Raw genomic sequence first — 16,426 nt, forward strand, 5'->3', positions numbered from 1 at the left:
TTTACAGTATTTTTAATGTAGCTAACCTACCTAAAATAACCAACCATCCACAATGTTTTAAAGTATTTATAATGTAGCTAACCTATCCTAATCGACCGCAAAATTTAATGCCACACCGGTTTATACAATGAGATAGAATGGAAAAAAAAGCGAGCATGAACTTCAGGGAACTTCGGGTGTCGCCCTCTCGTTTGTGAAATGAAGGCTTCCCCAAATGTGGACATTAGGCCATAGATGATAAACAACTAGACGTAAACATTTGACGCCAACCGCCGGTGCTCCCTCTGGTTCGCACAGGCTGTTATGTCACAGCAACACTTACTCTTAAGTGCATCGAACACGCCCGAGCGTGATGTCCGCCGAGTGGGTGAAAGTGCACCGGGACGAACACCAAGTCGATTACAGCGCCCGGCCGGGTGTGACAATGCGCTAAACTAAATCAGTAATTATTCTTTTAAATCAAAAACAACCAAATTAATAACAATTAAAAGATAATTAATTCAAGGGAAATTATGTCCAAATGTTCAATAATCATATATTGTGAAATATGTCATTTAAGTCCAAAACTGGTCAGAGCTGTTTTCCCGCGCTTCACGTGTCTCGGCACGAGGTCGCAGGGTGCTCTCGCGCCAGTTAACGTCGGGAGCTCGCAGGGGTCGGTCGCTCCGCGAACGCAGAGCCTTCAGATTTTGCGCCACATCCAAGTCTCAGCAATAGTGTAAGTTCTTCAAATCCTTTTACCAGCTCTGCGCCGACCCCACTCAGTCGCACGTCTTTTCGTGCGACTCGTTAACTAATCATTTTATCCCAACAGGGAGTTTTGCATTTATTACGTAATTTTCATGTCCAGAGTTTAAGGACAACATAAATGAGTTACGCAGTTTTTCGGCTTCGAAGCCAAGTAATCATTATCGTCGAAGCCTCCTAGCCAGCCACGTGTGTCGAGTTTTTACTCGTTAATTTACGTATCTAACTTTCATCTTATTTAAAGGTGTAACCTTTAACGTGCAATCTAACTACGTAATAACTGTTTAATAATTAACTTTAACTTAAATACTTTCATCTAACCGGGCCTACGTACTTTTCGGGACTTTAATGTTTTGCAACAGGTTAGATTGCGAATAACTTTAGAACATTCAGTTGTATGTGCTGTTTTATGTGTTAACGCCAATGTCTGCATAAGCTATTGCAACATAGTAGCTCTGTGACTATCCGCCGCATCTTTCACGTTGATAACGGCCACTATATAAGTCCGCACATACTAATTTGCCACCTATTCTGGTCGCACGCATCGGTTACGCATAGAGATTCGCGTGCCGCGGCGGTCATACAACAGATGTGGCCAGTACTTGGACCAGTGTGTGTAACGGTTCTTAATGAAGTGCAGTGTCGTGTCAGTCTGTTTACCATTTATTTATAAGACATCCTGGGTGGCCTGAACAGCTGGGTAGATTTCGAACCGCGACGTGCTCCTGCCTGCAGCCACGAGGCCGAACCTCAGTTGATGCCCCTGAGATCACTTTTCAAATTAATAAGTACTTATAACACTTAGACAGGCAGCGGGAGTGGCGTCAACACATTTCTTAGTTTGATTGCATTGAATTTTTAAATAGTGATGCCATCCCGTAACTGGCCGTATCATCGTTTACCTTCTCATCTCTGTACACACAGACCTCGAATGGCGGTATTGATTCACGGTTTGCAGAATTCCCTGGAAATACCCCACCGAGGGTTGCAGGCTACCCTGAGATTAGTAGTAGTGGCGATGAAGGCGCGTGGCATGTCTGGAGGTTGTGGATAAAATACTCCGGACGGTGAAACAAAGGAATACTTCTGACGTCGTCCGACCGAAGGCCACCCTAAAGCCCGACCTGCAACCGCCAGTATTCAACCCGCTAACGGAACGCGCCCCTAGCCATTGCCCACCCGAATCAGGCGAGCCACCAGCAACCAAGGTAGAACCCGGCCCCCTAATAAACAGACCGACATTACAGCCGACCACGTTGCAAAAACAAACACAGAATATTAAACAATATTACGTATAAATTAAAAGTTGATTAACGAAAGATCGACGTAGGAGTGCCCGGGCACTCACGTGTGTAAATACATCGATACGTGTGTGAGTGTCCCCCTGGCGGCCTTCTGCCTAGATTAGTTAATTAATCATGTGACATAATTATTAACCCCTTGTGTTCGTTATTAACCCCCACCAGAGCAGTCCGGCAAGAGACGAACAGTCGCTGGTGTGACGTATAATTTAAAGGACATAATTCGTAAACATACTAACTCCAATTTGTAGAAGGGGCGAGTGATGTTAATTTAGCCTTAATAATTAATGTAGGAATTTAGCGCCCTTAAAATCTCTTATTAACGTGTCACATTAGAAACTAACGTAATGAGGTCAACCCGTCGCGAGGGACACCAAGCCTCGGCCGGACGCCATGACACCACGTCAGTACAGCGCGACTCGTGGACCGGGGCGGACGCACGTCCCACGGAGAGACAGCATCCATTGTCTGCATTGAACTCACTTCTGGTAATTATAGTCACTTCCTCGAAACCTCTTTTTACTTATCTCTTCGTGTGTACCCGGTCCAATTTTCCGTCCAGGGCTTAATCCGGCCGCATAACTTTTAAAACCCCCTGCACCACACTTGGTCTGCGGGGTAGTTTCAGTAGACGGCACGGGCCGCCTCCCGAACCACAGAACTTGAACTAAAACCAGTCGCTCCGGCGCTGACACCACCCCGTAAGTGAACTTGGACGAATTTAGCTGCGGTCCGCGCTCCGCTACAGTGGACGCGAACACCGCCTCGAGACATTGATATACGGGATTGGCTGCCTCCAATCGCCCTCACCCCTCTTTTGAGTAACCAGGCTCAGAACCGCCTAGTGCCATGCTAATATGTAATAATTAGTAATCTTGTGCGACGCCTTGAACCTGGAACATTTTTTAGTAAACTTGTGCGACGTGCCACCACGTAACATTCAGTAAATTTGTGCAACGCACCATCACATAACATTTTTTGTAGACTTGTGTCACACCTTTATTACGTAACTTTTTATACTAACTTTATGTAATTGTGTAACTTCTGTATTGTGTGACGTCACCCTCTGTACGACATGGTGTGTAATCAGCGGTATTACACCAAAACCACAGTCGCATGAATAAACGACGCATGTCATTTGTTGCACTGCTTCAGCGCCTAATCAATTAACCATATGACTCCCAACCACCGCCAAGTAGGGAACTCCTCATATCCCACGCAACACCGCCGACGATCCTAGTGGGCCACGCAGGGCAATCGACCCCACGACCCACCTATCGACTAGAAACAGAGCTAGTCTGGCGCCCACCCGGAAACACTACATCGACAACAGCCATTCCCGCTAGGAGCCGCACCGGGACTCGAGCCCGAGACCCCGGACGACGGCACTTCAATTAATTAATTAATTAATTAATGACTTAGATGAAACATTGGAATTACATAGAAACACGTGGCTGATGGCTGAAACTAATGCTAACATTGATACCGGGGAAAAGAGTCTGACATGGAAACGTCCCGTAGGTCGGAAAGAATCTGATACAGGTACACTGCTCAGATTAAAGTCCATCCTCGTAGTTGTGTGGGGCCACGTAATGCTGGGCGCAGGTGCGTTGGTACCGGGGCACGAAAACTCACTCGCGACCGCAGGAACTGATTCGTTAGTAAGTCACTGTTCGCGTTTGGCACAATGCCGCCCCGCGTGTGCAAAGTTCAAATCTCCTGACGGAGGAATTATGGCGTGAAGCGCAGGCACATCGGTGTGCTGCCCAAAAACGATAAGAATTACTTATTAAGAGAAACAGCTCATGACTGAACCACACATACTTAGTTACAGACCGCGCGACACTTCGCACGGTCGATGTAGGGCCAGCCGTGGAGCGGATTAAAATGGATTTAGATTTTTACCTATGGAATCTACTTGCTGGTTTTGGCGCGAGAAGTGAAGGCTCCACGTGCGCGGAGCTGCCGGCCCTGGTGAGTGCTGGATGGCGATTAACTACTCTCCCTGGCAACCTGGCCAGGGAGGGCTCGATTTCCCGCGGAAAGTTACGGTGCGCGGGAAGATGGTGACGGCCAGTTTTGTGACACAAAAGCATTTACATCAAAATGAATTTATTATTTAAGAATATTAAATACCCATAAAAAGTTTTAGTTAATTATCTTAATTATAATTGCATGTGCACTATGTTCAGATTGCGAATTGCCACACCTGGCCGGGCACTCGCACAACATAGCCGGCCGTGACTAGCGTCCTGTCGTTCGGTGCACTGCCTTAATCTATTCTACCTGGCACGCGCGGGTGTGTTCGTTACACTTGTCCTGATTCGGGTGTTGAGGACACATAACGGCCTGTGCTCTCAGAGGGAGCACCGACGGCGGCGTCAATAGGTTCTTTATTTTGGCCCTAAAATGTGTTTATTTCCTACTCACGCTGTTGATGTTCAATGCATTTGCAGAAAGGTTTTCTTGTTGCATTTTTTATCATATTAAGTATCTTTATAAATATCGTAGTGATAAGACTTCATTTTTATTGTTAATAAAGAGCTCTGCTTTTAAAATGTCTATGGTGGCTTTTTTTGTCTAGAGGTTTTTTCTTGGAAACCATCATGGTTGATTATTGTTGCTGTTTCGCATATACATTATGGAAGTTGACCAACTGTTGAGAGGGAAGCCTTCTTTTCACAGACGAGAGAGCCAAACTCCCAATCGTTTTTTTTTGTTCTTTGTAAATAAATATGGCGGTGTTGATAAACGGATACTAATGGTCAATTAGGTTAGGTTAGCAGTTACATTGTAAATACTTTAAAACATTGTGGACGGTTGATTTGGTTAGGATAGCTACATTAAAGATACGGAAAAAAAGCATGAACTCCGGGTTTTGGCTCTTCGTCTGTGAAAAGAAGGCTTCCCCTGATGAAAATAGATTGACGATAAGTAAATAATGAGTTTGATGATCTTTTTTGTTCGTATTTTTTTAAAATAAACTCAGTTACTTTTGCTCCTTTTTTTTTTCAGAGTATTATTTTTTAATTAATTACACTTGTCACCCGGTCAATGCTTTATACGTGGGTATACTTCTTATGTAATAACTCGGATACCTATGGTTAATATAGTTCATATTATTATAAAACCTAAGAGTATCGGCTTCTGGGAATTAGTTGAATGCGAACTAGTGAAAGGTTGATTAGGGGGAAGTCAGCTACATTAATAATATATGTAAAATCATTGTAAAAATTTTAAAATATTTATATTTTACGGTTTTATACTGTATCTTACCTAACACGACCATTTTTTACCTAAGTTTTTATACACACTATATCTAGATATAGCCAATATTCTGAGGTGTTACCCAAACATTGGGCGTCACCATGGTGGGTGGCACTTCCCTTCAATCATAAACTTATGCATGCCTTTGTCAACATGTACCTGGCACAGAAAAGGAGGGCTTTCCTGTTTTTGTTCTAATATGTAATGTCGTACATGCATACTCCCAGAACACATACTTGCTAGACCTGTGACATAGAAATCCCAATCCCAGAACTTTAATTTCCTACCCTAACACTCAGCTTTCCATTCTGCAAGAAATATCTCATCATTCTTCTATACCTTCTTGTTGCTAGCCATGTGGCACCTAGTCGAATGCCTTTTCAAAATCGATGAAGCAAGAATCAACTGGCTTCCCTGCCAACACTGCTTCTAGCACATACTTGCACAAAGCCATCTGTGTTTACAAGAATACCCTCGCCTGAAACCATTCTGCCTCTTTTCATCACTTCAGCCTGTCAATTTCTCTTTCATACATTTACATATTACCTTTTCACACTGGTCTGTATCACCAATAGGAAGAGATATAGGCATGTAACGTTAATTTTCTTATGTCGCAGCTTTTCTGGAAATAATACAAAAATATATATGAAAATGATTTTTTCAAACACTTAAGACGTTCCTCTATTTATCCTGAAAACGGAATTTCTAAATTCTTACTATTTTCTGTGAAATTACAGTTGATAGGTTACATCAGTTAGCCTGTGCAGTGATCCGGCCATCGCCATCGTACTTTAGCGTAGCAACTTTATCTTGTGGCTCTCTCTATAAATATATGTATGTGATACAATGGAAGGTAAATAAAAATTTAGGAAATTATTATGTAATCCCTACTGTGCATGTAAAAGTGTTAACCTTTAACAGGAATTTTTTTAGTAGTATGGAGGCGCGAAGTTCCGACTTGTTACGTACGATAGCACTTAACCTGATGTAAAAAAGGAATTTTCATTACTTGTATCAAACATCATTCATTTTGTACATCAGGTTACATGTTATCGCATGTAACAAGTAATATACTGCCAAAAACATCCTTGTGAAGGGTTGATGTTTGGGTTTGGCTGCACAACCGGGATTCATATAATTTGTTTTTTTTTTTAATTTATTTACTTTTACATTGCCTAACAAAAACCAAATACAAAATATATACGTTTTTATATCTGGAGAACTACAGGATCTGCAACACAATTAAAGCACAAAATGGTGGCGGCCACATCAATCCAAAGGCTTTGTAATGTAAACAATAAACAGTAATTTCTCAGAAACCTGTAGGAAATTATGAATGCTGTTTTCAGGTTAAAACAAGGAACACCTGTATTACTGAAAAACACAATTTTCAGAGTTTTATTATTTTATTCACGGGAAATCTGCAACGTAAGAAAACTACCCATGTAACTTCTCCTCCAGCAACTAAGTAAACTGCAGCTCTAGGTGTCTGTGTAAGGTTCTACCCCCATCTCTAAGGTGCTTTTTGTAAGGAGGTTCAACTCTGTTTGCACTGTGCACCAGATTTGAATCTTCAAATAGACATTGTTCAAAAAGCAGGAGCCGTGGGTAGGCTCTCTGGGTCTCGCGATGGGGGAAGAAAGAGGCCAAGATGTCTCGAAGGTAAAATATGTCTGCGAGGAGTTGTTTCCGGCCTCAAACTTGTAAACCCAGGGGAGCCCCAGTTGCATTTCTGGAGGCGAGACAGAAAGGGTGCCAGGAGAGAACGTACAAGAACTAAGTATGGCCAAGATACAGCCCAGGACAAGTTGGAATAATTTAATGAGAAACTAATCAAACAAATGAACAAGGAATTCCTAGTTACACTTGGTGTAAAAAGTTCCATATCACGCATGATTCTGTATAGGTATATTAGTCCTGTGGTAGATAATTATACTGTTTTAATTTAGTATATCAATGTGGTATATCAAAATATCCTGGTCAAACAAAAACTTTATTATCACAATACAAACAAATTATGTCAGGTCTCGTGGAAATTCTGTCTATCGTATTCAATTTACGATCATAATTAATTGTCATATCACAAGTTTTTGTTATGTCTAGGATCTTTTCATGTATTAAGGTTTTTGTTTCTGAACTGTTTATGTCTACCACAATGTTTTAATTTCATGATTTCTTATCTTATAAGTTCCAAGGAACATGTGAGCTTTTGCTGGCTGTCATAATTTCTGTGATGTTCGATGTGTGAATTCAATGAACATTAATGTGAAGCTACTAAAAAAATGTATTGTAACTGAAAGAGTGGGTGTTGCTTAGCTTGAAATTCTTAGGGCAAGAATTCACAAGTGAAATTCAGTTCTGATATCTCCAACACTCAAAAGTTGTTAGGTGAGGGTGGATGAGGAATTCTCGACTGAATTGTGTGTGTTGTTATTGCTAGAAACTACAGGAACAGTTTTTTGTGTTTTTATAGTGTTCCGTTAACTTTTAATATTTATTGATGTCTGTATTTTTACTTGCCTTACTACTGGAAGATAATAGTCAATAATATTTTTGTATTCACCAATTTTTCATGTATGGGTATACACCGCCAAGCAACATATGCAAATACCAATTTCTGGATAATGAAGTGTACAATAAAAACAATAAGTATCCCTGAATGCCAACTAAACACTGAGAATGCATGCCTAATTTCTTTAATTTGCTTGCAATAACAACTTGGCAAATATAGTTCAAAACCCACCAATGTCATAATGTGGCTGCACTTATCTCACTAATTATATATATTTTTTGATAGTTTTCCTAATTTAGAAGCATAGTTTTGCAAATTAATTTCAATATAAAATGAAATCTACTGTTTTATAATCGCTAGGGATTATACAGTATTTTAGTGTCATGCGAGCTGCTACAGCAAAATAATAGCCACATTAGTCCATTTAAATTGTAATTTTTTTATAGCTTGGCCCATTTTATTCAGCTGTAAATTGTAATCTAAAGGTGGGTATCCATATGTTGCATGTTATCAATTGCGTGTCATCGTTATGTATAACCATTGACACGACAAAGTGCAACGACGTTGGAATTCCCATCGTGCCATTCATCCATTACAGTATATCTGTATCAAAAACAAATGTTACATCCCATAGGCACAGAAGGGCAGTTTATCAGTAGCCATGAGGTTAGGTCAACTTGCAGTGGCAGCCTTCATTTTTATTCACCTCTCACCTGAAAGAAGAAAGACAAAAAAGTTACCTCGTGGATTTCAAAAGTATTTTTAAGTAGGGAGCTCTACGGTAGTTGAGATTGTTGTCTGATTTGAAGTTTCAGGCAGTGAGTGGACTCTACAAGAACTTTACAAGAATGCATTTGATGGAATTCTAATTTTTTTTTCTGTGTTCAATTGCGCCAAAAAATGAAAAAGAATGACACGCACTCATCCACACTGGTTCTTTCGTTGAGACATACCTTTCTTTGATGTGATGGCAAAAGACTGACAAATGATGGATTGAGCCGTTGCGTATCTTCGTGTCAAGTTGTGACACTACAATTCTGCAGCGCATCTCGTCCACATAGGCACATTTTGGCAACACAACGGTGCTTTGTTACAGTCGTTTGCAACTTACGGATACCCACCTTAAGAGTGACTGACGGAAATAAGCCCCAATCCCAATATCTCGTCAATATTTGAAGAAAAAGTGACTAGATAAGAATGAATACAGAATGAATGTGTGGGGAAAATGGTATCACACTGTGAAAACCCTCGTTGAACGTTGGTGTTGACCCCCGCTGGGAATCTAACCTGGATTGCAGTGAGGGGAGGTGAGCAACCCAGCATGGTCCCTTGTGATCTGCAACATGGCTAACTGATTAAGAATCCATGGTGATGGCATTGCTATCCTCTAAGGGGTTAAGGTGCTAACTTCCTGGACCTGCCAGCCAGTGGCGTAACCAGGATTTGTATATGGGGGCGGGGGGTGTTAAGAAGCATGGCTCCCGTATTAAAGCGGGGGGTCCGGGGGTCCTCCCCCGGGAAAATTTGGATTTTAAGGTGTAAAATAGTGCTATTTTAGCAGTTTTCGGTTTTTAATTTAAATATTGTAATGGTAAATTTTTTATTAATTTTAATATGAAATTTGTTTGAGTGATGAATAAGAAATTAATTAAAGATTTGGTGCTAAGGGGGGGGGGGGGGGTTTGAACCCCTAACCCCCCCCCCCCCCCCCCCCCCTGGCTACGCCCCTGCTGCCATCTCCCGCGAGTGAGGTGAAAGTATGTTGACAACAACCGATCTTTAGTAACTTATCACTTTATCAGTGTAGCATGCAAAGCAGTGCATTGAAGTGCACAAAAGTTATATTAGGTAAGTAAAGTAGTCTTGACTAACCAAGTTAATACGGACCACAGCAACATGGAATAAGCAAAATTTATTTATTTTTTTAGAAGTTGTGACATATTTACCAGCAGTGTTAGACCAAAGTGGTAGACACCATACATAATAACACACAAGGACAAAAAAAAATGATAAAACAGATTACATAAAAAAAACTTAAAAAAAACAGAGAAAAACAGACAATAAAGCCATACAACATAACATAAAACAAGAAGTAAAAAATTTTAATCATAAGTGAATAATTAAGTCAGTATGAAACAATTTATTACAGTACAATATAATATAGATAATACATTTTCTTTTACACAACTAATAACTCTGAAGATAATTACTGGACAGTACAGAAGTAGGTAATAACAAATAAATAAGTTAGTTGTGTTAAAAATTGGAAATTAATATCTGTTGTTTATTATCTAAAGTAGATTATTGTGAGCATGTAATAAAAAAAACATTGACTTTTTCAAATATGGGAAATAATACCATCAATTTTTTTAAAATTATTTAGTTATCTGTATAAAATATCTTGCTAATGTAACCAAGAGAGTATGATAGCGTTGATTAAAAATAGGAACTTTGAGGACAGTATTTTCATTAAAGTAATTGCAAACTAATGTGTGTTTCAAGCAGTTGCTTACAAACTTTGCATCTAAAGTTTTCCTTCTTGTTCTTAAACATCCCATTATAGAGTGAAAATCTGTTTTAAATTCCGAAATTTTTGATTTATTATGTCAATTAATTTAGTTTGAATTTTTTCAATTTGCCCATTTTTTTCAATCTCAGATAACGGTTATAATAAGAAAATTGTCTTTGCCAGTGGTATCATTTTTCAGGCTGATGTTTTTCCAGCATTAATTCTATGTAGATTCTTTTATGTCATTCCATGATTTGCTCAGACTGTAAATTACATCTCTGAGGTTAATTTTCTTTAGGCTTTCGACAACATGTCCTCAAGCAAATGATATAACTGTCTCTGCTGGTAATGGTGCTTTAGGTCAGCTTGGATGAAACAGAACCTCCGTTAATCAAAGACTCTTCTGTAAAAGGATAAATTTCAAACCGTTATATTGAAAGCTATGCAACCTAGCTCCAGTTCGAGGTGGCTGGGAGATCTCTCGAGCTGGAAGTTGAGCTGTGCCCTGGTCACTGTGTGACTGTGTGTAACTGTGTGGCTGTTTGACTGTGTTGCAGGCCGGAACTATGAAGAGAGTGGAGGGCAAGCTGGTGGCCAAGAGCATGGTGTTCAAAACGTGAGTGGCTCTCCCATCTGTCTCTAGAAGCCGGTAGTCTGAGGCATCGCGCCTTGTTTTGCTTGGTATTTACGTACAGTTACATAGAAAACCGGTGAAATAGTGAAAAGTCAGGGAAATTAAAATGGTCAGGAAATACCTGGAAAAGTCCAGGAAATCACCTATAGTTCTGTAATTTTTTCTTGTGACAGCAAAATTGAACCAAAAATACAATTTCCGACAATGTTCAGGCACCTCCTCAAAAACTGCTCAAACGTTTACTAATCACAAACTTTTTTGAATTTTTCTTATCCTGAAACCCTGTTTTTTTTTTACTGTTAACATAAAGGGGGTTTACTAATTTCTGGATGCTTACATACAAGTTCGATAGTCTACATTCATTAGCTTTAGTTGGATCTAATGCAATTGTATACAAACATATGTATCCATCTAAAATGGCGTTAATTTAGCTAAGGGTCACGTTTGAGAGCACATACTTCTTTTTCCGGTAAAAAGAAACACCAAGTGAACTGCTGATAATTTGTATCTGAAAGATCAGAGAAAATTGTCGATTCAGATCTGGAAAAGCTGTAAATGTCAGGGAATTTTGGAATTGCAAGCTTGTAGCATTAGCATTACCTGGATACGGGGAACAGTATTGCTGTCAGAGCTTGGAAGGCACTCAGCTTTGCTTTATTGAATAGGATCAGTTGTTTTATCCAGCATTAAAAAATATTCATGTTTGTGTTCATGTTACTCATCAGTTTCATTGAACGTACTTGGCTGAACAATTCAATGTTGTTATCATTTGCCCCTAAACTCTACTATTAGATGCAGCTAAAACAATGTTCACAACAGTCAAAACATATATACATCTTTCTGCGCAGAAGTTCCTGTGAAATTACAGCCGTGCTTAAATGACAACTTGTTGATTGAGTATTATGCAACCTGGCTATTAGATTAATTAATTGGCATTACTTATACTGTCTCTAATATTAAACACTGATGCAAAATGATCCTGTAAATATGTTTGTGCAAATTTAATATATTTTTCATGAGACGTTTATTTTAGCTAATGAGTCGTGAAACAGATATTTTTTTTGAGCACTATGAGAAAAAATTTTTTCCAGTATTAATTTGTAGCCTTACTGTAATAAATTAGTTTAAGTCTATTATGTTTTGGTGTTTCGTGTTTACCAATTTTTCCTGTATTAGATATATATACAGCCAAGTGACATAATGAAAAACAAATATTTCTGGAAAAAAACCATGTACAATAAAAAACACTGTGTCTGTGAAAGCCAATTAAACACCTGCTTGCAATAATAACTTGGAAAATTGAGTTCAAACACCAACTATGTCAAAATGTGGCTTCATTTACTCCACTTGACCCTAATGGAACTTTTGGGGTTTTTATGTATTCCCAAATTTGACAGGTTTGCTTTATCTTTGCTATATTTTTGAAGTTGTTTAATATCACATAAAATCTCTAGGCTTGTGCGAAGCTTCGACTAAGCGAAACAATCATAGCTCTTTTTAATATTCAATTGGACTTCGCCAGGAAATTTGCTATTTGTTTTAAGCTTTGGTTGTGATGCAGAGCTTTGTGTTTTTTTGTGAAGCTAGGTGTTTTTTGCAAAGCTTTAAAATATTGAAAGCTTAAGATTGACTTTTGAAACAATTTTTTTTTGTGTTGTATATGTTTTGCTTGAATAAAGTTGGTTACCTAAAAAAAAGAGAAGCACTCCATTTGCTATTATGAATGCTCAGTGTTAATATTATACATTGTTATTTTATAATTTTTATTGAATGATGTTATATATGGCACAATTGGCTAATAATTTAATCAGTTTCAACATCACAAATGTTAAACTATTCTTTTTTTACTCCAATAGTTTATTTTGTGAAACAAGTGTAATACAGCTTCGCTGAGAACAATATTCGCAATGCGATTTGACTTTGTAATATTTTGAACATTAGATTTTATATTCGTTTTATATCAAAAATATAGTATTCATGCAAACCTAAAAAACTTCTTGTTTCTAATTGCTGGCTTTTGAACCTGCCTTCAGTTTCATATCTGTGGGAAAATAAGCTTTACACGCATAGGTATTCAGCAAACAGGGAAAATTCCTACATCTGAAACATCTAGTTTTGTACGTAATAGTTATTTAAAGTAGCTTGCTTAACCTTACCGCATAGTGATATGTGATCAGCGTAATAGTATCTTGTTTGAATGAAACTGTTCCTAAGTGATACCATATGTGGCTGAAGGTAGGAATCAGGCTCTGCTCTCGGGAGCGTGGAATAAACAGCACTACACATCAGTCACAGGATAGCAACCCTTAGCGGAGAGGGAACTATGAGTGTTTGACCTGCTGTGCAGAGAGAGGAGGGACTTCACGTTGCGTTAACACAGTGTTACGCTGCAGTTCAGGTATTTACAGAAGCAAAGTTGAGGTTTATTAGCATGGTTTTTCTTAGGAAGGTTTTTACATAAACAGGACTTCCGAGGATCATAGTGAGTTGCAAACTACATTTCACAAAATTAGGTGTTTGTAAGTCAGTGTGAGTGATTGACCCTTGCATCGCTAGAAGAGCCGTGAAGGTTAAGAGTTACGTGGTTGGTTACAGGCCGGAGCCCACTGTGCTTCTGCAGTTTGAGTCGCCACGCTACGGGGATTTGTTCCTTGAGGTGGAGAGTGACTGGATGCCAGGACTGAGCGTCGGAGAGTGTTACAGTGTGACTAACCTGCGCTGTCACCTGCGCCGGATGAAGGTGAGCTCGTGTGCCGTCTTATGATAGCGGTTGTGCAGGCTGTGTCTTTTAACTTTTAACAGTACTCACTTTACAAATTGCTTGTGATATAATTCTCGTAAATAAAAAAAAAAATTAAATTTAACAAATTTTACAAAGTTTTTTAAATTTTTCTATTTTGATAACTTAGGTAATTTCTTTGTATGTTTTAAAGTGTCTAATTACAGTGAGGTATCTTAATCTTGCTTTTATGGTTTTACACATTATTTAATCCCGCACCAATTGATCTACTTGCGTACAGATTTTTTTCGGTAAGATTCCGGCTGTTAACCTTGGCTACCATGTTTATTACTGCGCTGCCAGTATTTTTAATTTTCTCGGAGGTTATCGTTACTGTCAGTTTTTATTTCATTACAGTACACCTATCCCTCACTTAGCACGTATTCCGATTGCGCGGATTCATTTAGCGTAATGTGAATTTTACTGCCCCGGTCTTGACTAGCATGTCTGTAAATTTCAGTTAGCACAAAATCTCGGCAGGCAAAAAAAAGTCAAGCACGACGCCACGAAGTTTGTTTCAACTTCTGTAAACAACAGATGTGCCGGGGATACAGTTAGCAAACAAGGGGGGAAGAGATGCGCATGCAGGTCTGTCTAACGCTATCGGCTGTTGTACAAACATCAGCTATGTCAAGTTAAATTGCTGCTATGGAATGTAAAGGACAAATGCGTGTATGCCGCCGTTCCGTAACATTGTTGCCTGGCCAGGGGCCGTTAACTCAGTCTAGCCAGTGGCAGGGAATTCACTCAAACAAAAGCAACGTCTGCCCATTCAGCTGCCGGTAACTATACGTGCTTGATCACTCATAAATAATAATGCATCGTGTTCAAGTATTTGAGACAAAACTAGAAGTACGTATTACAGCACGCAGATTGTCATGAAGGCCACACTTATTTTGGTTGCACTTTAGTTTACTGTGCGCACAATCGTACAAAATAAAGACTCTACCATAAGTTTATATAAGTCTGATGCTGTTTGTTGTACTAGCGGGAATATATTTGACATTAGATACCGGAACAGAAATGAACAGATGATTCACGTGGAAAAAATTGTTAAATGAACCTTGCAGTGAAAAAAAATAATCATTGGCCTGACAGGATTGGTGTGAACCAGGTGGTGATATGCAAAGAAGCACTTTAATTTTTGAAAAATTAATATGTAAATATCCGGACAGTAATTACGGTTTCACTGTCAGTAAAGTATGGTTTGGAAAGGTACGCGACGTGAGTTGAAGGTCACGTCCGGGCGGGCAAATCAGCCAGCCGACTGACGATAATGTACATAACCACATATCTCCCGTTACGCGGTGTCGTATTTGTCATACAAAGTGCGATGGTAGGCATATAAAGATAAATGGCGTGACGTATTTATATTTGAGTATTATTCAATGCATTTATATTACGTAAAGTATATTTCCTACATAATTTTGGAACACATTAAATAAATTAGCCTTGCTATGTATGGAAACTAATGCTTCAGAATACGCGATTTAGAGTAACACTCACATTTTTAGGAACAAATTAGTCATGCTAAGTGACGGATAGGTGTATTTCGTATTTTCTAGGTGGGTCATATTTCACAGTTACATTTACAAATTATTATGTTAAAGAACAGCAGTCTGTCTTGACAAAATTAGGGGCCATATACAGGGGCGATTTTACTTTGCAAGTTGCAGGTCTTGCGGGCAGACTCCAAATGTCAACCACGATGTTGTAGTCGTGTTGGCTTCCTCTGCCACCCAGGTCCAGTGGTAACTTGCAAAGTAGCTTCGGAAGCACCTCTCCCGTACCTGTTGCCTCTAGCAGGTCTCAACCGGAACTCTCTCTCGCGCCACAGCGAAAACTCTGCACCAGGCCGTTGCATATACATGGCACGCACCATTGATGCGTTCCAGTAGAACAGAAAATTAGTACAAAACATGTTTAGAGGCGTGCCTATTGCTTCAGTATTTTCATTCAATAATGATTTATTTTCTGATGTGGTAAGTGGCCCGGATTGGCATTGCTGGGTGCTAGCTGCTGCTGGTCAAAGTATTGTTCTTGCGTGTGTGCAGTTGTTTGCACAGTGGCTGTGAGCTCATGGTGTGCAGGGCAGGGGAGAGCTAGTCTCCGTGCTGGTGCTGAGGCCCTCTGAGCACACCTCATGCGTGCAGATCACGGCGCTGCCTCTGTGCTGTGGACCCAGCATCTTCACCTGCTACCAGGTAGGAGGGGTGTTTGCACCACCTAGTTCTGTGCCAATATTGCTTTTTTAGTGCAAATCAAATACAAATATCGGGCTATTCTCGAATATAAATATTGATTTAAAATAGTAAGAATGAGACTTAGAATCAAGCAAAAAATATTTTTTCACATAATGTAATAAATACATAGTTAAAGAAAAGTAAATGTGTATTGTAGTGGCTTCTGGGAAATTAGACAAATAATACTTAAGTGAAAGGTAGGTTAGGTTAAGTCAACTACAATAATTATAGGTAAAATTTTGTTGAAATATTTAAATTTGGAAGAAAATCAATAAAGAATTATTTCTCGTGGTAGTCAAAATAGGATCTGCAAAGAAAATATTTTAATAAACATTTCAAAGTGAATATATAAGGCAAGTGCAGTATGTGTGAAGAAACGTTCAGGACGTGAGTTTAAAAAGAATGTAGTGAGCAGCTTTAACCAATACATAGTT

The 16,426-nt window shown here is 39.2% G+C and overlaps 1 protein-coding gene across 1 annotated transcript in view; it reads left to right on the top strand.

The window, feature by feature from the left end:
- Positions 1–4,766: 4,766 nt before the first annotated feature.
- LOC134538782 (uncharacterized) overlaps positions 4,767–16,426 on the top strand; it is a 62,186-nt gene continuing 50,526 nt past the window's right edge. The window contains exons 1-4 of the mRNA XM_063380277.1: positions 4,767–4,982; positions 10,894–10,952; positions 13,566–13,710; positions 15,840–15,953. Coding sequence (XP_063236347.1) covers positions 10,903–10,952; positions 13,566–13,710; positions 15,840–15,953 — 309 coding nt within the window. The 5' untranslated portion in view covers positions 4,767–4,982; positions 10,894–10,902. The remainder of the gene's footprint in view (positions 4,983–10,893; positions 10,953–13,565; positions 13,711–15,839; positions 15,954–16,426) is intronic.

Source organism: Bacillus rossius, chromosome 1 (genome assembly GCF_032445375.1).
Source record: "Bacillus rossius redtenbacheri isolate Brsri chromosome 1, Brsri_v3, whole genome shotgun sequence".
NCBI lineage: Eukaryota > Metazoa > Arthropoda > Insecta > Phasmatodea > Bacillidae > Bacillus > Bacillus rossius.